This window comes from Lutjanus erythropterus, chromosome 3 (assembly GCF_056507025.1).
Source record: "Lutjanus erythropterus isolate fLutEry1 chromosome 3, fLutEry1.hap2, whole genome shotgun sequence".
Classification (NCBI taxonomy): domain Eukaryota; kingdom Metazoa; phylum Chordata; class Actinopteri; order Lutjaniformes; family Lutjanidae; genus Lutjanus; species Lutjanus erythropterus.
Window position 1 is genome coordinate 6006667 of NC_139319.1, and position 27257 is coordinate 6033923.

General features: G+C 40.0%; 1 protein-coding gene across 1 annotated transcript in view; it reads right to left on the minus strand.

Annotated features, from left to right (window-relative positions):
• Positions 1-368: 368 nt before the first annotated feature.
• LOC146329520 (voltage-dependent T-type calcium channel subunit alpha-1I-like) overlaps positions 369-27257 on the minus strand; it is an 89178-nt gene continuing 62289 nt past the window's right edge. The window contains exons 16-20 of the mRNA XM_084714437.1: positions 18917-19057; positions 11733-11867; positions 9328-9502; positions 5923-6137; positions 369-2572 (exon numbers count right to left, since the gene is read on the minus strand). Coding sequence (XP_084570563.1) covers positions 1907-2572; positions 5923-6137; positions 9328-9502; positions 11733-11867; positions 18917-19057 — 1332 coding nt within the window. The 3' untranslated portion in view covers positions 369-1906. The remainder of the gene's footprint in view (positions 2573-5922; positions 6138-9327; positions 9503-11732; positions 11868-18916; positions 19058-27257) is intronic.

Consider the following 27257-nt stretch of genomic DNA (forward strand, 5'->3'; position numbering starts at 1 on the left):
TTTCTAAGTGAGTAATGCTGTAACATTATTGTACTTTTTAATGGCAGTATTCATGTAATATAACAAGTTACTTTTAAAAGTATCATTATCTGGGGACACGAAAGTTATTGCAATTCATGTCAAGAGAAACATGAATATCTGTGCAAAGTTTTGTGCCAATGCATGCGGTATATGTTGAGATATTTCAGTAGTGAAAACTTTAACCTGCTGGTGGTGCTACAGGAAATTTCAGGGGATCACCAAAGTTAGCAGGGCTTATCATGTGGACACTGCAAAAATCTGCTAAAAGCTTAATCGCAAACCATGCAATAGTTATTGAGATATTCAGTCTGGATCAAAGTGGCGCACATGTCGACACATTTAGTGCCATCCTTACAGCCATGCTGTTATCCAGGCTAAAATAGTGTCTTGCAGCAGGGCTAATCACTGGACATGTTAGCATGTTGACAGACATTTCCTTGACAAAATATTTTAGTAGCATATCTGAGCAACTTAACTTTACCACATACGTGTTGTACAGAGGGAGAACTTGGAGAACAGTGTGCAAACCAGATGACGTCAAACGGTCCTCTTCCTTTTTTAAGCCTTTAATATACATATTATGAAATGTTTTTATAATCATTTCTTTAGCTACTGCCTTGCAAAGCATATATTTGCTCTGTAGGAATCACCATGATACATTTAACATCTAAGTAAAGGGTGCAGGGACTGAGAGAGTCCTTAGATGTGTTGGGTATGACCCAATTTCAAATTATTTAAATCTGTTCAGTATAGTTTTTAGGGACATTATAAATATTTTCTGAGCATCCCGACATACAGTTTTACAAGTCAGTGTTCATTTCAGTGACACATCTGCCTTACACATACATGTTATTAGGGTCAGAAAAGTCTTTGAACGTAATGGATGTACCTTAAAGACACTTTTAAACAGTTTGTTTAGGTAGGTAGCAAAACATTATTTGCAAATTTGGCCCAGGTCTGCACTCAATACATTTTAGCCCTTTCATGGGTTTGTACTGCAGAAAGCACAAAGAGTCCACTCTGAGAGCAGCAAATGCTTCCTCGAACAACCCACATGTATTCTCAGCAGCAATCATATATCCATTCTTCTATTCAAAGAGGCTCTTGTCAATTTTCAGACTACCCAAGCTCCTTGCTTGTCTTGGTCTCCCTCTCCCTCACGAACGGAGACAAACGGGTCTACATTCACACAACTTCAATACATTGAAGCTGAAAAAGAACACAGAAAATATACAACCTTTCAATTTTCTGTTACCCAACAAATCTGCTAAGGAGGAAAAAAGGTTGGTCGATGCTACTGTTAGTGATGGATATTACAAAAAAAAAAAAAAAAAAAACTGTACAAAGTTCAGTTCTTCCTCAAAAGAAGCTTCAGAGTTTGCCATCTGTGCAATGTTGACGACACTGTTTTTGCACAAAGGTTGAGGGCACGTCGGGTCAAGCAAGTTCTGTGTTTGAAATTGAATTTCTTTTTATAAAGTTCATCAGTCATTGTAATTTTCCAGCCTGTCTCTCTAACAGATTTCCTAATACTCTGCATTTCAAGATAGCTCAAATGTAAAGCCCAGGACTGCCACATCTTTCAAGGCTGAATCCTGGTTACGCTAAAAGGCTAAGCCCCTTGTCATGAAGTCCTTTCAAGAAGCGACCACATGTCCTGTGGAAAGGAAAGGATGTCAAAACTCAGAAGCAACTGTAATCTTTTGAGAAGTGACTGATCCCGAGCAGCCAGATCCGAGGAGGAAAGAGAGAGAACAGACGATTCAAAGACGAGAGAGAGTCGGGTTCACAGGACATGTACTGTATTAAAAGTCTCTCCCTGTTCTGTCCCAGGTCCACAAATGCAAATATGAAAGAGTTCCACTACAGAGAGGCAACTAGTGTTTCATCTATTTTTCCTGGAGCTTGTGTCTGTGGGCCGGCCGCTGCTTTTCATGCTGAAGCCTGTGATATCACTGTCCTCCTCCACTCTCGCCCTTCCATCCGTCCAGGGGTTGGACAAGTAACCATGAGCATCCGTGCCGTGCAAGTGGCGTCCATCTTTGCTCCGCGCAGATAGATTGGTTCGGTCCAGTGAGCCTGTGCTGTTACATTTCTTCACCAGCTGGGGTGCCAGAGAGCCCGGGGTGAGCAGCGATGTCAGCGAGAGGCTGTTCAGTGTTTCCGACAAGTGTTCGCTATTCAGGCTCTGGCGGCAGCCGTCCCCGCCCGCCCCCGTGCCCACGTCCTCATCCGAAGGGTCCATGGAGTCCTGTCGGGGGCAGCCGGGGCTGGTGCTGCCGCCGCCACAGCTGCTCTGGCTCCTCTGGTGCCCCCTGGTGGCTTGGAGGTTAAAAGTAGTACTGCGCCTCTTTAGTAAAGGGTGGTCCTGGTCTCCGCGGGCTGGTCCCTGGGGGTGTAAGGGGTGGCTGGGGAGGGGGCAGAGAAGAGGCATGGGGAGATCCAGATCTCGAGGTGGGGAGACGCTGAAGCTGAGCCCTTCCTCTAGCGTGGTCTGCAGGCTGCCCTCTGAACTGCCTGTGGCCAAGGAGGAGTCACTGTGGGACGGGTGCTGCAGACAGAGGAGGGAGGTGATATAAAAAACAGGAAAAGAGGCAATTAGTCTCTGAAAGCCAACAAGATTATGGGTGGATTGCACCAACAAGAAATTTTAACTAAGATTAGTATTAATCATAATTTATTTAAACTTTGTTAGTCTCATCTTTTCACTTAAAATAAAATCCTGATTAGTCAAATTCAGTTAAATAACTAACAGAAGTTGTATATTTAAATTAAACCCTCATAAAATAAAGCATGACAAATGATTTTAACTGAGCTTTGTACACCCACTAGGGATGCACCTGAATACAAATATATTATTCAGAAAAGTTCTGTTCCTAAAGTTTACTTTGGTTAAACATTTCAACAAAAAATGAGGGATAGAAAGTACAGTATGGTGATGTGGAAATATATTTCATAATTAATTATATGACAATGTTTAATCAATTTTCATGCTTTAAAGGCACATAAAATGCATTTCCAATGAATATTAAATACACATGAAATGAAATATTAAAACATCAGTCAGATCATTTTGTTGGTTGAACAGATACAGATACAGTTAGAAAACATTAAGTCTCTGTGCACCTGTAACACCCAAACAGGTGTTTTCACATATTTTGGCCAGAGTTTGTATAATAGATAGTGGAAAGCGCATCCATGACATCACGTATAAGTTTCTAAAGAGCCATTGTTAAGCTCAGTGTGGTGGCTTTGGCTGTTGCCATCTTGGCAATGCCTGACTCGGCTAATCCAAACAGGGGTACAGAGGTGCAGCATGGGTGGAGCTGAGGAAACTGAATGAAGCAGCTACCTAGTGACCAGCCATCTGTGACGGTACCTATCACTCAAAGCCGACATGGCCTTAATTATGCATAACTTTAAGCTGTTACATAATTTAAAGGGGTAGGTTATATAAAAATTAACCAACCATGAAATTCTCATGAAATTAGAATTAGAGAATCTAACCAATGACAGGAGACTTTTGACAACTACAGTTTGGTGAAATAGTTCATTGTTGAGGCTCAAATCCAGCTCACATGTTTAATAGCAGGTCCAACTTTTCTGTTGAGTTTTGTGTATATTTCAGTTCTATTTTCTGAATATGTTGTGGCTTTAAATATGAATTTAATAAAACTCAACTGGGCTGAGTCTTTTCCTTATTTTCCAGAGACAATATCCATTTTGCTCAGCTTGTCACTGCAGTCGTTGTTGAGAAGCACGTCGACAGCTTAAAATTAAAAAGAGATAAAGTAGCCTTAAAGTATTTGTATAACAGAACTGGAAAAGTTCATCCTGATTGGTGCAACCCACCCAATGTGTCATAGCATTTGTTTAATTGAAAATGTTACATAGGCGGGAGGGAGTTAGTCATTATTCCTAATCCTGGCACTGTTACTGCCACGCTCACAGTATACAACACCACAGGGAGATTATGAAAAAGGAGAAATTGAGGGATTGGCAGAAAAACAGAACCAAAAGATAGAGGACAGAGGGAAGAGGCGTGGAGAGAGAAGAACACCAAAGAAAGACGTTAAGAGATGAAGGAAACAGAAGAAAAAGGGGATGGAAGACAGCAGGAACAACGCAAGCCAAGAACAACAGCGCGCGCATGGAGTCGGTATCAGGCTCAGGGCTGGCCAGGCTAATTAGCTGTGTGCCGCAGAGCATTACTGTAGCAGCTGAGGATCACAGAGGCACTCAGACACGAGCTAAACAAACCAAACAGGTAGAGGAGAAAGAAAGAAAAAATCTGTCTCCATGGTTACGCAGAACGAGAACTAAAATAAGGACCTTTTTCACTCTTGTTTGTTTCATGCGGGAGCCAACGGAGGAGAGGTGTCAGATACAATAGGAAAGAGATCCTAGTTTTAATTATAACTAAACAATGTCGCTGGAGTTTCACACTACAGCAGGACATCAATGGAGGGGGGAAGGTGTCATACGAATGTTCTCAAACTGGTATTATAAGATTTTGTGTTTTCTCAGTTCTGGTTGGCCGCTGAAGTCATTCTGAAGTCTTCTTTAGTTCCTGAATGATAAACACTCCTCCGTCAAGTGTGGATCTCTAATCAAAAATGACGTCACAGTTCAGTCACAGACAGATTCATGTGTACCCATGTATTAATACATGTTACAGCACACCCTTAGAAATAAAGATCCTACCTACAACCATAAAGTGTTCTTTGGCTTGTCCTAACAGGAGAACTATTTTTGATTAATTCTAAAACCTTTTATAAAGGTTTGACTTGGACCACTTTTAGAGAGTTCTTCGAACCCCATGTTAAGGGTTATACCCACACCCTATGAAAGATTCTGCAGAGAACCCTTCTATGGTGTAAAGGTTCCACCTAGAATCCTATCTGAGGGCTCCATCCACCTTTTGAAGGTGCCAACAAGAACCCATCCGGATGGGTTTTATCATGAACCCCTCCAGAGGGTTCTACTGAGAACGTTTTTTTATATTTTCAGTATTTCATCAAGAACACACTCAGGGGGTTATATAGAGAACCTTTTTATATTACAAGGGTTTTGTTTAGAGACCACTCAAGGGGTTTTACAGAGAACCGTTTTATATTCCAAGGGTTTTATCTAGAACACACTCAGGGGGTTCTACCGAGAACTTTTTAATATTCCAATGGGTTTTATCTAGAACAAACTCAGGGGGTTCTACCGAGAACCTTTTTACATTCCATGGGTTTTATCTAGAACACACTTGGGGTTCTACTGAGAACCTTTTCATATACCAAGGGATTTTATCTAGAACACACTCAGGGGTTTCTACCGAGAACCTTTTCCTGTTCCAGGGGTTTCTATCTAGAACATATTCAGTGAGGACTCTAAAGAGAGCCTTTTTTTATTATAAGGGCTTTATCTAAAACCCACCCAGGGGGTTCCCCCGAGAACCCTTTTATATTATCGTACCTAAAACCTTGATGAAAGAGAACTCTTCCTCCCAAAATTAGTTCTTTGGATGAAAAGGGTCCTTAATGGAACCCTTACAAAGAACTCTTGACAAATCCTTTCTTCAAAAAAAGGTTCTTTGTAGGTTAATGGTTCTGGACCTCAGCCCTTCAGGAGGAACCTTTTTGGAACCCTTATTTCTAAGAGTTAGAGATCTGGATTCACATGTTCATTCTTATACCTCATTTAGCAAATGCCATCTGACTGCCTGAAGTGTTTCTGATGCATTACAACTTCGGTTCACTGAACGTTCTCATAGGAATCATCTATGTACATGGTTCCATCATGTCTCTGATGTGTTGCAGAGGGAGGCTGGTGTCAGGTCCTTACTCATCTATCCGTCCATCCATTCGTCCATCCATCTAGACACACATTAATCCATTCATCTGTCCATAATACCTGAGAGCTCAGGGGCCTGCTGTTCGCTCCGGGTGAGCGGAGGGAGGCCCAGGAGGCCGGGGAAGCCAACCTGGACGGCCCTCTGTCTCCTGGGCTAACACCGTTCCCGGGACTGCCTGGGTGAGCCGCGGCAGCTGGGTGGAAGAAGTCCGCTGGCAGGTGGGGGACGGGTGAAGACCCGCCACCGCCTCCGCTGCAGCTCCCTCCATCTCCATCTGAAAAGAGAGGGTTATTGTTTAATACAGCGATGTCAGTTCTCATGTTCAGATTTTTCACATAACAAAAACAAAACAACAAAAAAGTGGGTTTTTCCTCACCACTGCTGCCAAGTGCTTGCTCATGGTGGGAACTGTTGGGTCTCTGTGACTAATACTACAAAGATACTATACGTACTACAATCAGGGGTCTGAGTACGCAGGTACGTTCCACACATGCGCACTAGAAAACAAGATGGCGATCTCCTGAAAGCAAGAAGGACTCTTCTCTTTGTTGAATTTATAAATTCACACAATATACAGTAAAAGGCCTTCACAGCCACGCAGATGCAGCAACCAAACATTGCTTTCAACTGTTCCTCTGAGACAAACTAAATCCTGTAGCGAAGGTGTTTAAAATATCCCTATATGAATAAATTGCAGAAATATTATAGAGCAATAACTAAACTTGGAAAAGAAAACATTTCATACAGATTTTTGATGCAAAGCTGTACAGAGTCATAGAAAATGCATATATATATTTACCTGTACAATATTTCATCAGTTTAATAGTTTTGCCCCAAAAAAATTTTGAAAAAGTGACTTGTTTTCATTGATCTCATGTAAACTAAGACAACTTTAAGGAAAAAAAAAACAAAACAAAAAATCGAGGTGTGGACTTTTGAGATCTTAAAATTTTGCATATTTTAAAGACGTAAAAGGTGAGTTTTAGAGCACATATTTCATCCCCAAACTGAGAGCATTTGTATTTTAAATGATCAAATAATAGTTTAATCCTTCACATGGGTTTTTGAGATGAAGTGTAAACAACTCCTTCATATCTTCAGTGACATCATGTCTTCAACAGTCTGTGATATTACATGCTGTTGAAGTGACTTTGCCATGTACCGCACCATCTGTTCCAGTGATGACGGTCATGTTATGGGGGGGGGGGCGGTGAGCCATCAGCATACCATAACATGTCATTCATCAACATCTCTGTGTTTGTGTCACCTGCGGCCTCATCTATCAGCCATTTAATTGCAGTGCAAGTCAATCAGCTGTGTAGAATATGAGACACGTCCTTGTACGTTCTCTGTCTGCTCCAGAGACGTTCAGAAAAAGCCTCGTCTTATTTAAACGATACTATCAATGTCACGTCAAAGTCGAGGCTTAATGAAATCGCGGTGGTTAAATACCAGTGAGGGTCATAAAAAACACTGATAAGGATAATAAGGAACGATGATGAAAGGTAACCCTGGAAGAGATTATTTTTATATGATTGTGTGATGTGGAAGATTCAGTTGAACCATTTTGCTGCTGTTGCTGTTAAGAACTATCTGCAAAAAGCAGGTTTTTCTTATGGAAAAATATTCAGATTCTACTTTACATTTTCATTATTGAAATTACATAATGGGAATCTACATTGTAGGGCAAAAGCTTGTAATTATGTAAGTCATAAAGTAAAACACCAACATGGTATTGGGTATTCATACTCAATACCTTTAAGGTATCAATTGAAATAACCCAGTCTTTGCAAAAAGGTATTGAAGGAAGTACTTTATTGATATCCAATATTTCCCCAGTCCTGATCCTCAAGGACCACTGCCCTGCATGTTTTAGATGTATCCCTGCTCCAACACACCTGATTCAAACAATGAGGTGGTTATCAGGCTTCTGCAGAGGCTCGATGTCACGCTGATCATTTGAATCGGGTGTGTTGGAACACGGAAACATCTAAAACATACAGGACAGTGGGACCTGAGGACCAGAATTAGGAAACACTGTTTTAAGTGTGTTGGCTTTGACTGCATATTATTGCGTTTAAAAAGTATTATAGTTTTGTTATAATAAACCAACCTTGAGGAGATTTCTTGCAAAAAAATTATGTTTATATTAAGTTTCTCACCAAACTGCATTGTCTTGAATGTTTCTTTCCCCAGAAAAACATTTGCAAAGCTGATTACGATATTTACGTCCATATTTGCCCAACACATCCTCATACATAAATTACAGAGCATTTCATCTGCGAATGACTCCCAAAATAACTTATATGAGTGTTTGAGAGCACAGTTTGGTTAGGTTAAGGCAACAAAACCACTTGGTTCAGAAAATGGGTATGGGTTGGGTTAAAATGCGTGTGTTAGTTACAAAAGTTACTTTGCATTACAAACAGCATCCTCCTGGGTGAAAGTCTGGGTGTGTTTGACCCATCAATCCACCTCAACCTCCTCATCTGGACTCTTTCACTCTTAATACTACGTCACCTGACTTCCTCCTTTGCTCCCGTCATAATTTACTGAGGGAAACATGGGTCGGCAATTCACAATAAACTTTCACTTTTGTTCGTTGTTTCTTGGCCTGCTACTACCAACAAGTAGTGGCGCTGCCAACCATCAGCCGAACAACCTAAAACTGCATGGATAGGCGCCCTTGAGAGTTTGCATGAAAAAAACAAACAAATCAAGGATTCGCTCACAAAAATGCCGATCTATGACACTGTGTCTGCCATTTCAGAAGATTTTATCAACTGTTTGTACCAACTGACTTTTATTCTCTAATATACTTTAATGTCAGATTGGATGAGATTGGATGTCTGTTATTTTGATTAAAGCTGGTGACTGTGTAAACATCAGGGACAAGAATGGAAATTGGTCCAAGATGTGTCTGACGTTTTTTTCGCCAAAATATATTATAATATTGTCAATAAACCAAACCAAATAAAACAAAACCTGTTTCCAAGAATATTTTAGGTGCAAAATAATTTGTTAACACATTCAATAGAAATTTATCCTTTCTGTTTCCTGAGGCAATTTGAGTGAATTTATTAATGCAACTGAGAAAGAAGATGACTAAAAATAATAGTAAAGGTAACCAGTCAGTGTCAAACAATCATTCATCCACTGGACGATAACTTTACTGCATCTGCTTATGCTTTTTCAAATATGCTTTTCTCAAAAGAAGAACATTGGTCGTTGTTTCAAACATCTTCGATAAAACTATGTCTGTTGTCTGCCACGAAAACTGTTATGGAGAACTGAATGACTGGGCGTACAAAGCAGTGTCAAATCAAAGCAGGTTGTTTTGGAGTACAATGAAAATCAATTTTGCTTTTCAGGTGTAGAGTGTGTTGACTTCAGGACCTGCCACAGGTTCGTTCGCTCTGGATGACAGTGTTGACTGAATGAGAGGCTGCACTGTTATCGTGTACCTGTGCAATGTGACGGGCTTGGCTGCTCCGGAGAGGGAGAATTCAACTGAGGATGGATGCCCACCTCGAACAGCTCCTGGACCCCCTCTTCGCTTCCTGAGGTGGAGGGACGAAGCCCCCTGTAGCTTCCCTGGGTGGGCAACTCCCCCGAGCTATGGGAGTCACTGCTGCCCCTCTGCGAGCGAGATGCACGATGGGAAAAAGGAAGAGAGAAATTCGAAGATAAAGAGGGAACGAGTGAAAGCGACACAAAGAGATGCGGAGAGAATAAGCATGATATCCAGGTGCGCTGATGTTCGCTTGCGCAGAAACGATATCAAACTGAAGCCTTTCATTTCCCCTTGTCATAATGGAAATCTGAGTACACTTTGTTTCCAATTTCAGAAACGCTTCCTTTTCATGTCCCTTCCTTTATCCATCTATACAAGTCTGATTAAAAGTGGATGTGGTAAAAAGAAAGTAACAGCGGGCTTCAAAGCTTCAAATTGCTCGGCTGTTGTTGTTGCTTGTAAACCGGATCAAATGAACTGGCCTTCAATAACGCAGTGATGAAACAGGCCAGGTGGAACCACTGTGAGCTGAGAGTGAAGTGTTGCCGGGAAGATGGAGAGACACACACACACACTCGTACACGCTCGCACACATCCCAGCATGCCCATATCAAGAGCAAGGGGGGGAGGCAGGTGTTTTAATCAGGCAGTAAAGCATGTAAATAGTAATTAATGATGATTAACAAGATGGAAGAGGTGTGATGACATGACCTGTGACTCCCCACAGCCCCGAAGACATGCACCTGTGTGTGCGTCGAAGTGATTACTACAGCAAGTGTTACATTTCAGTGTTTAATCTTATAAAAGTGCCTTTAATGCCTGGCTGGTTTAAACAAAACTGTTTAGAAATACTGAAATAACTTTCAGTAAAGTAAATGCAGGCCTGCATATACATACAGTTTGCTTCCTTGTACATACGCTGTATGCCAAGAAGTATATAGGTCTTAATATGCTGCTACTGTGCAACAGCCTATAATCTGCTGGTTTCAGGGTTTCCTGGCTGTGAGGATTTGCTCCCATACAGCCACAAAAACATAAGAGGGAGATAAGGTGAGTCTCACAGTCGGTGTTCCAGTTAATCCCAAAGGTGTTAGGTGGGGATGAGGTCAGTGCTCTGTGCAGGCCTGTCAGGTTTTTCCCCCACTGAACTGAGAAAACCATTTTAATGGACCTGACTGTGTCCACAAGGTAACTGCCACGCTGAAACAGAAAACGGCTTTCCCCAAACTGAACTCTTTCCCAGAAGGTTGGGAACACAAAATTGTCTTTAATATTATTATATGGTGTCACGTTAAGATTCCCTTTCACTGGGACTAAGGGATCTAGTCCAAACAATGAAACACAGTCCCAGATTAAAAGTATGTAGACAGGGATGCTCATATTCTTTTTGCTATATAGCAAAATCCAAGCTCAAATACAGAATGCTAAAATTTTGAGGGTGTCTGATGATTTGCTTCATATCCTGATACTAATGTTACCAATACTAAGTAAGTATTAATAGCAGTAGCCGTGTCACTGATGTTCATAAGGCACATGCTATGTGTGTCTGTGAGAGAGAGAGGCAGATGGTCGACATTAAAAATGGCTCAATGAGAGTAGCGAGCTATGTCACTGTGACGACATCACAAACAGAAACTGGTTTAACAACAACATTTTGTATTTGTATCAGATCTGAAACTCTTACTTTAAAATAAAGTTACTTTCCGGGGCTTTTATTTTGATGACTAGGTCCATTCCAATTTTCCTGTTAACATACAGAAGCCATAATGGGCTTTTATTTTGAAAAAAAAAAGCATCAACATGAGTTTCCTGTCCAGTTACAGTTACATTTTGAAAAACTAAGTCGATCATATCAGATCTAAAACTCACTAGTCTATAAAATACAGTTACTTTTTTAGGATTTTATTTTCGAAACAACCTCATCTAAAGTTTCCAGTTAAGACACAGTTACTATCTGGTACTTTTATTTTGAAGATTAGGTCCATCCTTGGTGTCCCATTAACATACTGTGACCTTGGGGTTTTTAATTTTGAAAAACTAGGTCTACCCCTAGTTTCCTGTTAACATTCAGTGGCCATCGGGGTTGCTTGGGCCTCTTCCTGAGCTTCTTGTTAAATTGATGAATTAACTCTTTGGGGGGCTTTTATTTTGAAAAGATTCATCTTCATCCTGAGTTCCCTGTTAAGATACAGGATTTTTGTTTTGGACATTTAGCAAAATTTATCCGAACTCAAATACAAAATAATGGAAATGATGCTTGTGATGCTCTGTGAGTGTGTGTGTGCGTGTGTGTGTGTGTGTGTGCATGTGTGTTTGTGCGTGTGTGTGTGTGCGTGTGTGTGCGTGTGTGAGTACCTGGCTGTCTCTGACCAGCAGCTGGTAACTGCTGTGTTCGTCCAGGCTGAGGTCATCAGGCAGCGCCAGCGACGACGACTTGTCTGACAACTGCTCTGACATCAGAGACGCCTGCTCCACCTCCGCCAGTTGGATCTGTCGAACAGACACACGGGACACGCAGTCAAGTCGCATCTGGCAATGATTGGTCAACAGGTAGTGATGTCACCACACCGTGTTACCGAATCAGAATATGAGGAGAGGTGCTGTTTGAGAGTTGCACACTATCACTAGATTTAGTAAAAGAGCAGTTGGTGAGAAGTTGAATTATTTATTGGTGTCTTACAAACAGAGAAACTGAAAGCACAACATCAAAGAGAAAGACACACTCAGTTTAACCCAGTCTGTGTATTTACTTTCATGTTTTTTGGAATAAAGGGGACATAAACCTGGATTTTCTATCAGACAGTTTTAGAGGAAAATTAATGTTTTTCAGACTGACATACAGTTTTATAAAGAGATTTGATAAATGAAATAAACATTTCTGTTAGAAAATGTCTTGTGTAATAAAACACCCTTTGCTGTATTGCCTTATCAGTTTCAGTGTTGCGTCCATCTGTTTTTTTTACATAAATCCGTAAAATCATGGAAGTTACTCCAAAATCAACTAACGCTGATTAGGGTTACTGTCCTGAAAACAGCAAAATAGTCATCCAATCAGATTTTTTGTTGTTGTCTCTAGGCAGAGGAAGGTTAGTGCTGGCTCACTTCATCACTGCGTGTTTGTTTGGAAAGTGACGGGTGGATTAATTTTTATTTGCAGTGGGCGGGACCAAAAATAATCCCGTAGGCCTTCTCAAAGGCCAGCAATATCTTGCTTGGGAAGAAGCGGACGAGACGGACACGGTTGCGAGGTTAGCGCTGACTTTATCAAGGAGGCCTTTTGCAGAATAGCAGAGCATCTGCAAAGGACTGTGTTACGCAGGAGACGGAAATTCTGTTAGAAAACAATTTTCAGACACTTTTGCTGCATTTCTGGTGCGTCTGGCAAAGTTTTGGCCGAACTGAAGTCCCAGCTCTGACAGTCACGGTTCGCCACTGGATTATGGAACACGGAAAATAAAAACTTCAATCATTTTTTAACTGCGAGTTTCTCAGATGGATATATAGCGGTTTGAAGATGAATTGTAAAATTTGCATCATATTCACCAGCCTGTGGGGAGAGAAGATCAAATAAATATGAGGTACGGCTTTAATATTGGGGGTTGAGGGAATGAACAAAGAAGAAAACAGAAGAAAGGCGAGGAGAATAAAGACAAATGCGCTGTATAAGAAATGAAGGCCACATTACATTAACGCATATTTGCATCCCAGCCAACCTTGATGCACGTCAATACTTTTTATTTTGCACAGAGATAAAAGTAGATATCTCGTCTTGGTTGAAGTAGTGATCACATGCATGTAGATGGCAATTTACTGCCAGAAGCAACAAGGCTAACCAGGTGGGTCACACTTCTTCATGTGCACCTTAATAACTAAAACACATGGACAGTAAGCTGCTGTGACTCATACCGTGACCAATCCACACACACACACACACACACACACACACACACACACACACACACACACACACACACACATACACAGCTTCACAGCAACAGATTGAAACATGCAATCTGCACATAGGCCTATTTCAGGTTGAAATCGCAGAATAACCTCTGCTCTGAGCCCGAAATTGGTTTTAGTTCTTATGATGTGTGACTGATGTTTTCACATCTGTGTGCGTCACGACTGAATGCACGTTAGAGTCATTTGTTTGGTGGCGAAATGCATGACTGGACCTTTGAAAGAGACGCACGAGACCAAGAATATGTCTGACCTCGTTTTTACCAGCACAAGATGGAGACGCCCATATTCAGGATATTTTGAGTTCAGACTTTTTTTTAAGTACAGGGCTCATACGAACACATCACATCAGATTCAGCAAACGCTCCTAACCTCAGACGAATGTGTAAATGATCTGCCTGTCTGTATCTGAGTGCATGTGCATGAGACTTGTAAATTAGCATGATTAACGCCCCAATAATACCAAATAAGGCTGCACTTTCTGCCCCATATATTAGGAAGTATTCATTTATTAAAATAGCATCAAATAAAAAGATAAGAACTTTATGACTTCGGAGACTGACGTCTTGCTTTCAGATTTCTGTGAAGGAAAATCTGTCATTTTAACAGCAGCAACAGCGGAATTAAAAGACCTGCTAAAGAAAAGAAACGAGAAAAGCGAGTGCTGATAATGCCGTGTTACCAGAGGGTCGGCCTGTCACTGAAATAAAGAGGAAATGTCTCGATACGAAAACGACTTAAGAGGGAAAAAATGACTCGTCACAGCCACAGTAAGAGTCGAGCGATGACTGCATCAGGAGGAGAGGGTCAGGGGAAGTTTTCATCATAGAGATCGAAGATGGAATAAGTGAGGTTCGTCTGGACAGAGACTTAATAAACCTGCATGTGCAGATATTCGGGTTGGAACTACTTATGAACATGCATGAGCTTCTCTGTATGTTTGAATTGGACACAAACTAATCAGGGATTCACTCAAAAACACCAATCTGTGGCACCACTAATGTCCAGAAACTCTTTACATGCTTTGCTTTAAATTTACATCTCAAACTATCTGTCATTTATGGTTTGATTTTCTTGTTAACTGTCTTTGAATTAATATTTGTCTGCTGTTGGAAAAGATGTTACTCTTTCTGCATATTGTGTGACTTAAGTGTTTATTTTCTTTCTCTTAATGTGCTTCAATGTCAGACTCTGAATGCCCGTCTTTGCTTTTATTAAAGCTGCTGACTGTGTAAACATCGGGGACAAAGATGAAAATTAGTCCAAGATATTACAATACTGTCAATAAACCAAAACTAAACATGTTTATTGTGGATTTACATTTGCTCTGAGCTGAAATTGGCTTTAGTTCTTCTGTGTGACTGAAGTTTTCTCAAGTCTGTGTGCATCATGACTGAATGCACACGTCTAAGAGCCAGGTTTAGAGTGTAAAAGTTTTGGTGGTGATTTGACTTTTTAGAGAGACTTTACATGATTGCACAAACGCAGAGGAAATGTCTGAACATTCTTATCGACTACAGAAAATTAATACGGAGTGAATTTCAGCAGCTAAGCCCTCTGATACTGGATGTAGCCATTTCTATCTTTATAGAAAATAAAATCTTGGGTAATAACCGTATCTGATTTCATTTCATTTTGATTGAAATGAAATACTGCAAAACAGAATGATCCGATTATAAAAAATAAGTGAATGTATCATGAAGCCTCACTTCTTTTGATAACTTTGAGGGATGAAAATTTTATATTTCGTCAGCATCTTTCACTAAATGCTGCCATGATTGCAACATTTATGGATGAAGGTAGCACCCAGTGTCATTGAAAGCAAGGGCATTGTGCACAGGAACAGCCTTTTTTTCCAATTTACTCAAAAAAGCACAGCACTGCCACGGCTATGAGAAACTATTAGAATACTGTGCAGTGTGTTGATTGCAACGCAGTGCTAATCTGCATATCTATTACAAAGATATCAAAGTGACCTTCCTCTCACCTTGCCGGGATTTTGCTCGGAAAAATGGTTTTGAGGGATATTTCACATTCATCTGCGCTGCTTTTATCTCAGTCTTGGGCGTTATGGATTTCAAGGTTTTTGCTGCAAATGTCATTTTGAAATCATTACACTTTACAGTATGATGACTTATTTGAATAATTTAATTGGATTTTCATCGTTATGGAGCTGAAATTACACCGCAGGAGCATCACTTTGCAATTTTTTTAGCTGTTATGTTGGAATTCTGACACTAAAACAACAATAAATTGATATATAACAGATTAAATAAATACAGAAAATCCCTGTCAAGGATTATTTACGGTTCTGTGCAGCATGTGTTGCGTCTTTAGAGTAACACCGGCTCTCTGTCTGGGGATAGATTCCTCAAATATATAAATAGATATCATTTTCTGGTGAACTGAGCCATACATGAACAACCTGGGGAAATGGAGGATGATGTGGATTTACTGAGATGTTTGATCTTATATTGACCGGGGGATACAGATGCATTTGTGTGACTGACACACACACACACACACACACGCACACACACACACACACACACACACACACACACACACACACACACACACACACACACGCACGCGCGCACACACACACACACGCACACACACAGTCTGTTCCTCAAGTTGTTTCTGATGCATACTGCTGGCTGTGTGGTTTGGTGGGGCTCTTCATATTTATGAGATTTAATCATAGAAACATTTTCCTTCACACTCACACCGTGGCTAACATGATATGGTATAGCATACATACATTTATGAGATAAACACGTTTATTTCTGTCTATATACAGGCTAGATTTAACACACAAACACACTGGATTTCTTTATTTCTCTCAGAAATTATTTGTGTGAAAAATCTACCCAGTGAGCATTTTTTCTGTTGAAAAGACATTTAAAAAAATGAAAAGAAGTACAAAATAGGTTTAAAAGTCAAAGTCTTTTCACTGAGTAATTGAAGATGCCAACTGAATGTTCTCATTTTGACCGGGATTCGCAATGGTGACATTTTTCAGCTTCTACAATCTGCACATAATATCCTCGTGTCACTTTGGAGTCTAAGAAATCATATGCAGTTTTTTCAGCTGAAAGCCAGAGAAAAAAATACCTCACACAGGACTCAAACCTCAGGCTTCTAGATGGAAATTCTGTGTTTCAGCTATTTATCCACCACATCCTACAGCCCACATGGCCTCTGATGCTCTTTATAGTACATCACTTGAGTTCCTAAAACTTTTCTGGCAGAAAGGCCTGAAGACTAATTTCTCTCAATACAGAAAGTTCAATGCATGTACCTTTGGACTAGTTAAAACTGTAAGGGCTAAATTCCACCAGGCGCGGCTGTGTCGTGTTAAGGCTGCGTCACATCAGCCGGAGCTGATCGCAGCCGTTCTACACAATGCTTGTGATTCCACCAGCAGCGCGTCCCAGAAGCGCCGCTCCACTCTGTTCCACTTCAAATACGCGCCCAATCTATTTTTTGACGGATGCCGTGTCAAGTACCACGGAGCAGATCGAACGGGCAGGAAGTCAGACACAGAAAAGGCAGGGAGAATTTGGTTAATTTTCAAAATAAAAGACCCCGTGCAGACTCACGATCACGAACACAGACAGAAAAGAAACTATTTAACCACGTAACCTGCTAATCCAGAGCAAGGAAAGAGGTCCTAATCAACGAAATCTGAGCATGAAAACACAAACAGACGGGCAAAACGCTCCACTCCTGAAACGCTGCTGGTGGGCGCTGCAGCCGTGCAGATGACGGATCAGAACCGTGGCGCAGACGTGCCGTGCTCGGTGGAATCGACCAGTAAGTCAGACTGTGTGAGACTGTGTTCCTCCCCTTCAGACAAAGCTCAGAAAAGAGCACCCCATTTAGTTTACTTGCTTGGTTTCACTCAATTCCTGGATGTCTATGGGATCATTTTCATGTTGTTGATCCCTCAACAATTGAGTTAGATAGCCTAAATTGTTTTTTTTTTATAACTTCAGACTGCACCAAATACATATAAAGGACTTGTCCAAAGGCATTTATCAGGTTCTGAGTTTGTAAAAGTCTGTAAAATTCCTCAGTACGGTGAGTCTCTATCACCAAATCACACACATTCATGCTATTCAATGTGGTCTCCTTTTGATAAATTGAAATTTGAATGAAATTTTTTCGATTCCATTCACTGAGTCTGTCCTGCTGAAATCCTCTGCTGTAACCTATATCTATATATAAGTGTTTTGTGGCACATTGATGTTGTAACTGTATTTTAGCTGGTTGAAAAGAGGTCTTAGACATTCAGACTAGAATATCAACCAGTTTTCAACTAGAATTCAATGCTGAAATTCTGGCAGGGGATTCTGATCTGCACAAAATGGTAGAGAACTGGGATAAAACTTTTATATAATTTATAATTTATATAACTTTTTGGAGTAGAAAAGCTTTTCACTGGGTCGGTTACCTATACAAACACTTAAGAGTAGCCTTTGTTATTCAGGTTAGTCATTTTATCTGTAATGTACCTCAAATGTACTATCAAGGAAATCTATTTTATACACTTTTACTCCCGATTTTGGAACAACCAATTTTCCCTGCACTGCTCTTTTATTGCTTCTCTTATTGCTGCCCTACTCCTGTCCTGAGGAAGGTGTGGACTGAAGGAGACAGTGGCGACTGATCAGTCAGGACTCCCTCATGCTGCAGCACCGATGAAGGCTTTTCTCTGACCAAAAACTATGAGTTTGATGGAGCGTCCAGTCAAGCAGAAACACTACAGCCAGGCACTGAAACCAGGTCCCGGAACCACCCAGGCACTTCAATGAGTGCGCTACAGCATCTTTAATGATTTGCTTAAAAAACAATCCTGTGCATTTAATTTAGACTGAATAATCTTAAAAATAAACTTATTTGCATCTTGTATGAGAAACATATTTGGTGTCAATTATGCTCTTTTTACTGTACACCTGGAAAAATTTACTTTTTGAGGACAGAAATCAAGTTTCATCTACTGTATTGAGGTTCGTTTGGTGCCATTTTACAACACAGGATTGTACAATGAAATGTGGGACTAAACTTAGTTTCATAACGTCTGTGGAACGTGACGCGTCTGTTGCTGCACGTGTGCATGTCTGTCTGTGGGTTTATGTGGAAGCAACAGAAACTGAGAGGAAAGAAACAGCAGATTTGAGCTTTAAACACCGGTGTGTCTTTGTCTATGTGTGTATAAACACTCACAGAAATGATTAAACTGTATGATTGACAGATTGGAGCTGCCTCGGGTTAATCCCACCCACTGTTATTTGAGAACTGCGAGCTACAAGGTGAAAAAGCACGATGAAACGAGAAAGGAGGAAAGAAAGTGCAATAGAGAGATGGAGTCAGTTTAAAACACAATTGGCGCAGCACTACTTAGTAAAAATAAATCTGCTATGTCTCATGCATGGATGAATAATGTGGAGAAAAAAAAGGGAAATTAAAGCACAGAGGTTATTAGTAGAAAAAGGCTTTATTAACTTGACTGCATGACTAAATATAAGAGCTTTCTTAGACAGAATGTGTGTGTGTGTGTCTCCACTAACCTCTTGCGGGTGGCCTTTACAGTCCTTGCAGACAGGAGGAGAGCCGTAGTGGTGGAAAACCGAACCAGAGAGGTTGTCAATCATGTCCCCTTCCAGCGAGTCCTTAATCAGCAGAGACACGCTGTCCAGCCACTGGCTTTCCTGCAAAGCAGACACACACACACACACACACACACACACACACACACACACACACACACTGAATCAACCTTTTGCTCTGTTTTTAATTAACGCAAAGAACAGTATCTTTCATTAGAACTCAAGAGAAGACACAGTACATTTATGTTGGACAGCCATAACGTGCTGCGGATGCATATCATAATCATTAAACCAATTAAATCCACAGATGCAGAACTGTACAGCTGACTTGGAAACAAACTTTGTCTTCTTTTCTTGCATTATTAGTACTGAAAATGTAAGGACACCTGTACTGTACTGTGAACACACAAGAGCTGAACATTTTGAAACATGCAGATTCGCGTTCTGTTAGAGGAGTGAGATGAGAAGATTAGCCTCATGCCTTTGTCACAAAAAACCTACAGAATGTATCTACGTGCAAAACTAGAAGTTGTCATCTTTATATTTCTAATAAAGTGCAGATAAAACAAACAAGAGTACACGTGTTAGTGAGCTTTAGAGGTGCTGTAGACAAATATTTACACCAGGTGAGCTGATTCCCCATGTCTCCAGTTCTTATGCTAAGCTAGGCTAACAGCTCTGTACTCAATGCACAGAAGTGACATTGTGTATATGTGCATTTCCTGAAATGTTGAACTACAGGGCTGTCATGGTATCAGATTGTCACCACACGATGACAACTGTGAGCAAAAGACTTTGAAAATTTGAAAAATAAATGGTGCCATTGGTCATACTCCTCTTTAACTTTGTTTATTGTGGGTTCTGTCTCTTTTTGGACAAAGGAACTGCACTAAAATATCAGTGTAGGGGAGCGGAGAGTGAGTCTATAACCATAACTGTACAAAAGTGTACAAAAAATGCAATTACAGTAACTCGAGAGTGAAAAGATGGGAGTCGGGGGGCGTTATCATCAATACCAGTATGTTGCGACACCCCTAAATTAGTCCTTTAAAGTTTTTTTGTAATCAGGGAATGTCAGTTGTGCAAAATTATCAGGCTGGTGTTGAAATTTAAACCACAGCATCCACCCAGTTCAGTGTTTTAAAGGGTGTCATGTGCCAGGCTATGGCTTGGCAAGCGACGTGGAGACTCCAGGAAGTTCCTCACTGCAGCCAAGAAATAGTCCCACATGTAAACAGCAGCACCCTGTAAGACGGTGAATTATTTCTACACTTGTTCTCTGTGCAGACTTAACAAATGACATGCAATGTATAATAATTCTCCTGTTTTTAGTCTTTATTGCTCAGCTAAGCTGCTGCTAGCTCTACCTTAATTTTTACTTTGCAGAGCGGCATCAATCTCCTTATCTAACTCCAGGCTCTAACTCTGCATGTGGAGAGGAAAATTCTACAATTTATTATCAAATCAAAAACTTTCACAGCAAACAGACTCAGTGACTCGTCAATCTCATCTGCTTGAAATCTCCCCTCCTGCTCTCCTTTCTCTCCCTTCCTCTCACGCCTTCTTCCCCACGTCTTTTGTATCACATCTGTAATACACACTAAACCTCGCGCTGTTTAATTAACCACAATCTGTCGGAGCCCGTGTTATTTTCAGCCGCAGCTGGAAGGTGTAAGACAGATATCGATGGCTTTTGCCTGCTTTAAGCCGAGCCGGAGGGGCAGATGAATGTCAATTTTGTAAGATTAATTGCGCAATGACACTGGTCTACTTTGGCGGCGGTGTAGATGGCTTCGAATTCCCACTGAATGGCACAGGAGGACCTAAGGTCATTGGTAGATTCCGGTGTTAAGATTTTACAAAGTCAGCAGGATGTTCTGAGGAAAACAGGATGATAAATGAAATGAAAGAAGGTTGGATTTTGACAGAAAAGAGACGAGCATCTTAACTGTTTAAGGACGAGCACATGAGCATCCAAACTGTGTGTGTGTGTGTGTGTGTATATCTCTCTCTGCCTATTTTCTCCTCCTCCATCTCTGTTTTCTCTCAGACTTCTCTGTGGTGGACCATCAGCCATCCTGGAACCTCTCTCCCTCTCCTCTGGCTGTATGAGCCTTGTTCCAGATGTTTTGGATTTGGATCTTTGTCCTCCAGGTGGTCTCCATGATGGCGAGGAGATTGTGCAACTCTGTTTGGTGACACCTGAACTTGCTCAGCGTCTTTCTGGACCCGTTCTAGATGAACAACCCACCTAGAATTTTGTTAATCAGATTATCTATACTGTAATTTTCATAAATTGGTCTATAGACCTTTTCCACAGCAGCCATTTTGACATGAAACAGCAGAGTGAACACAGGTGTTACCAATGATACTAATTAGGGTTCAGTTCCATTCTGCTACACCAAATAGAACAGCACCTTAATTATTATCATTGTAATTACTACTTTCATATAAATATGACTACTGTGAAAAATTCTATACATCAATTAATGAAGTTATCATCTATTTTTTCCCATTAAAACTTTATTCTGGGATGTTTTTCCTTATCTTTACTGAGGGACATTCATTTTAACCTTTACAGCACTTTGGTCAACTCAGTTTAAACGTGCTATATAAATAAACTCGACCTGACAGCAGCAGAACACAGCAGCCAAAAAGTGCATTTTATTTTGAGGTAGAACTGACAGTAAATGCACCCTTGACATCTGCAATGACGCCGCATGTCATAAGAACATTGTGTGCAAACTTCCACTGTAATATTGTGAAGTGACGTATGGGCATGCGCGAAAAAGATGTGATTTGCAAATCATAATGGATGTTTTATCAGTGTTAGTGTAATAATTTTATAGTTCTCTTCCAAATAAGTTTTGGTTGGTTTGCAACAATGGCCAAAATTCCCAAAATTCCCAAATACTGTAATAAAGCAGAATTATCCTTCCAAGAAGATAATTTTCTTTCATTTAATTTTAAAGTTGTGAGAAGTTGGACAAAAAGTTGGTAAGTATTTAATATTTTTTGCACACTATTAGAATGATATGTATAATCTTTGGTTGAGTTTTTCTTTTGCATGATGCTTGAATTATTAATCATCTTAAATGAGAGGAAATACAGCTGGAAGCAGGTACAAATCAAGTGCAAAACATAATTTAGATTCAGGTAGTATTTTAGTTCCTTTGTAGCTAATTAAGTGTTGAATTTCATTTAAAAGCCACATGGAGGCCCGCAAAACAGGTAGAGGACACTCTCTCCCTCTTGCTGTTTTTATATTATATATTATTTTTCAGTTTTTCAGATCTCAGTCAGTCTGGTTTTCCAGTTAGGTCCTCTCCTTCTCTCACTCAGCTCACCCAGCTGCATTTTTCCATGTCAGCTCACCTTTTCCCACCGCCGCGTCTAAAGTTTAAGCCGCTCGTTCCCTCCACTTTCTGCTCCTTCTCTCCATGTGAGAGTTACTGCTGAAAAGTGCAAGGTCGAGAGGGCAAACCGCAGTCGATAGCCAGACCTCGGCACCACCCGCCGATGTACTATATGCACGCGCCTACACGTTGTTTCAAGTGTCGGGAGACGCACAGCGAGGGGTGAGGCAGCCTGATCGATTGGCTGAGCTGGGGGGCCTTGGTTGTTGCTAAATGGTGCCCATGACCCTGTTTGATTCACTGCACTGCCGTCTGGTTTCTCCCACCCAGAAATATTCTCCTCCTCATCCTCTCTGAACTCCACAACATGGGTCCTCCATATTTATTTATTTATTTATACGTTGTTGTTTTTTTTGTTTTGTTTTTTACATCAAAACCATTTAATGATAATTTAAGACATTTTACTGTATATAGGTCATAATAAATACCATTTTGAAAATCCACAGATTTTTACCAAAGACTAAAGCTGCCTGTTATTGTTTCTCCCCAAAAATGTGAGTAATTTCTGGCAACCTAATTATGAACAGCGTGGTCTAATGAGCTGATTTCATTTGCGACTAGTAAACAGGCAGCGCGTACCACTGCCAAGGCTGCACATGCCTTCAATGCCTTCTCTGACAATAAGAAATATCTACAAAACATCTCCATCTGGATCCAGAAACAAATCACTTGTTCCTTGACCCATGGCACAACTTTAAACAACATTTCTTTGAAATCTGTTATCCGTTCTTTTTTAAATATCCTGCGAAGAGCAAACAAACAGAACCCAAAATATAACCTCTGTAGTGGAAATATAATATTAAAAATTATATTGTAAATTCTGTTGACAAAACAATCTTACTAAGTTTCAAGGTCCGTTAGTCCTCAGCATATGAATTTTATATTATAAAAGTGACTTAAGGTTCTATATGCTTGAGTGTCTATATAACCTTGCTGGATCAGGAAATTAAGTAAAGATGTTTAGTTCCACAGTTGCTGCTTATTAGCATTCCCATAACTGTCCTCCTAGATATTAAAGTCTCACTTTGCACGCAGCATTTCATTTATGGTTTGGAAATATTTGTCGTGGAGCAACACAAATAATATTTCAGTCAGCCAACTAACAGGGAGTGGATAATTACAGTATATGACTGAAAATGGGGAGATGATACTGGGTGTCCAGGCTTTGACTCAAAGCCAAACCAGAGAGCAGAGTGGAAAGTGATGAAAATCACATACAGGTGGAAGCTCAATCATACAGTATATACGAAGCTACAGTACCAATAATTTGGACTTTTAATTTAATATTTTTTTTTATTCTTATTATTTTTCTAGTAGATTAATCCTAGAGACATAATACACTTTTATTATAGGTAAAAACAAGACAAAATATGTTTTCTGCCTTTTAAGAATCTAACTCTTGCAGTGTCTTCTGTGCTTGCAATCAAAAATAAATCTTTAAATCTTTCAAGTTTTTTTTTTTTGCTCTTTGATATTTTAGATTCTTTGAAGTAGCCACCTTTTGCTTCATTACCTTTGTAAACTGTCGGAATATCCTTAACTATAACAGCTCAAGTCCATGGTCATGATGTAGAGTGCACTGGATGTGCTGCAGTGAGACTCGAGCTGTCTGGTTGAACTGGCTTGCAGACGGTTGTTAACACTTTGTCTGTACAAGACACTTGGGAACAGCAGTATGGCAGCAGCACAAAAGCAGCAGCTGCAGTCCTATGTTAGTGTCCACACTGAGTCTCTTTGGCCAAAATAATGCTGCACTCGGAAGCATTCTGACGACACTCAGAGCCCAGTGTACAATCACGAAGCTGAAAGTAGAAAGTTGAAAGAATAGAAGCTGACAACACTTTCGTTTTTGCTCCCATTTTTCATGAGTTGAAGTGAAAAATCTACATAGTGCTATAGGTACCTTTTTGTTTTTCCTAGGATGGCAAAGTTATGACCCACCCACCCCTACTTTCCCTCTGATTGGCTGGCACTTGTTACCTTCTTTGGTTAAGTTACTTATGTTTAGGCATGAGGAGTGATAGATCAGAGCAACCCATCCAGGCAGTTTCACTCCTGCACCTCCTCTCTGAGTGAAAACAGCCACTCTAATTTGACTGGAAGTCAATACAAATTCAGAAGTCTTTGCCAATTTAAACGCATAAAATGAATAAAACTGCATCAATGTTGAGCTATTTGGAGCCCAAATCCTTCAGGCAGTCAGGTGCACAATCATGCCTTTACCATCAACACTCTGCGTCATTACAAAGAAAAAATTATGGAAATACTGGTCGATGAGTGTCTACGAGTAGACGAGTAGACTACTGAATCTCCAGATAATGCATTTCTTATATTTGTCACCCAAAATGTAGTGCGGTCGAGGTAAGTGACGTGTGACTGCTCTGATCCATTGGTTAGGGTTAGTGGTAATCAGGGTAAGCCAATCAGAGGCAGAGTAGGGTGGGTTATGGCTTCACCATCCTAGGAAAAAGAATTGGTATCTGTAGCATTACATGGTTCATAGATAGTTCATAGATAATTTTGAGAGATTTAGTGTGCATAGAATAAGTCATTTTTTTTAAACTTCAGTTTGTGAGAAATGGGAGCAAAAACAAAAGTGTTGCATTCATGTTCTTTTTTTTTTTAGTGTATTTCAGATCTCAGTCGGTACATTTAAAATTTATAATTCTATGTCCACTTTAAGACATCTGATTGGCTTTTTTTCCCTCTCATCTTTTGTTCATGATCACCTTCTGCCGGACTCATTAGCGAGGTAAGTGTTTCAATGAGGATGAGCAGTAATCTGAATGATACCGCTCTGCTCTTTGTTACGTGTTTTGTTGGGAGTTAAATTGTTCCAGGTGTTTTTGCCTTCTTTCATGTGAGCAGGAGTTAAAGGTGGAATTCTGCGCTCTGATCTTCATCATTAGCAAATCGGAGACAAAAGACATTCACATTTTGACTCCACATTGATCCTCTTGTGAACTCTGGACCTTATAGTATGAGCTGTGCATTAATTTCAAAAAGGCCAACTTGTCTCCATAGGGAGTTTTAATGATCTCAGAAACTCCTGGAAATCTAATTACTTGCAGAGATTCAGTGACAGACTGTGCAGTATTTCCCCTGCCGTTGCCTTGGGGGACCCACACACCCAACAGAGCCTCCCACCCCCCTTGAAAGAAACAAAATATTTCATTAATGGTACGCTGTTTTTCTGTCATTTACAGCCACACTATTTTCTCTCTAAATGTGTGAAATTCAGGCCAAAATATCAGCATTTTTTTTTTTAAATGCACCCAACTTGAATCTGGCAGCAGTGGTGAGGATGTTAGAATGAACTGATGCCAGAATCACTCTTTCAATGTTTGAGCTGGACTTTTCATTTTCATTCATATAAAAAAAGGAAAAGTACCAGGAAAAAAAGCCTATTGTAAGCCAAAGAAGAGAGAGATGGCTTTGTTTGTGAAAAAAAAAAAAGTCACCCTAGGGGACGCATACAGTAATAACACTGAAAGCATTGTGTTGTTTTGCCTCTCCAGCGGTGGGTAGAGTAGCCAGAAACTGTGCTGAAGTAAAGGTGCTGTTAGTTAATTCAAGAACCTTCTCATCATAGATTCATTGCACTTATGGTAACAAATGGAAACACAGTTGTGCTCGGCACTAATGGCTCCGCTCTTAAGAAGATCCCTGGATGAGCCAAACAGCCAAGCAGCATGTTGCACCATTTCTACCCCTCAGAGTTTTTTTTATATCAGCATGTTAGGTGGGGGCAACAAAATAATTACTTTAGTCAGAGTACAGGCAGTGTTGGAAAGAGTACTGAAAATATGTATTCAAGTACAAGTACTTTGACATTGCTAAATTATTACTCAATTACAAGTAAAAGTGCTTGTGCTGGAAAAATACTTAAAAGTACAAAGTACTCGTCTCTAAAACTACTCAGAGTGTTAGTTACTTTTAACCATTAATGTCACCGTCACCTCTACAAACCAGAAATTTTGTGCTTGCAAATTTCCTTAACCAGTAGTTGAAAACGCTGACAATCGATTAATCATTAATAATTTCAGATACAAAGTACATTTTTCCCTAATTTTCATTTTTTTTGGTAATTTTTTTTTCTAATTTTGAATAAAAGTTTAATTTTCCTCATTCAACAAATGGCTCTGCCAGACAAAAACAATTTAAAAATATTATATAAATACCAATGACTGCATTTTTAAATGGTTTAATGTGTGTTGCCTGAGCATTTTGTTTTGTTTTTCAGTTGTATATCTTTGTTGTCATTGGTCCGTTTGTGATCAGACGACCTTATTGGCTACAAAAATGTAGATGAAAGCTTTGGATATTAATTCAAATTCTACTCAGTGCTCAACTATAGCTTTAAAAGTAACTAAGTAGATTACATCTTGTAAATTGTACTTAAGTACGAGTAAAAGCACAGACTTAAAAATCTACTCAGAAAAGTATGGGTACCCCAAAAAACTACTTAATTACAGTAATTTGAATATTTGTAATTAGTTACTTCCACCCCTGAGTACAGGAGTAATATTTACTGAAGAAATACTTGAGTGGGGAGAAAAAACACCGACACACTACTGTCTTTTATCTTCATGTGGATATGAGTGGAACTGTTTCATCCACAGGTGGTCTTCCTCAGGTGAAGGTTAATAAGTGAACATACACCTGTATGTACATGAGGATGATATTCACAGTCTGTATTCTCATGTGTGATCACAAAATGATACTATTATAGGCTACTCTATTATATACATCGATATGTAAAGACTTTTAAAGATTACATGCTTTTTACCTTTTATTATATTATGTTTTGTCGAATAAATCATGTTCCTATCAGGCCAAACAGAACTGGCCAAATGAGCGTCTTATTTTTTCTGAAAATGAGTCAT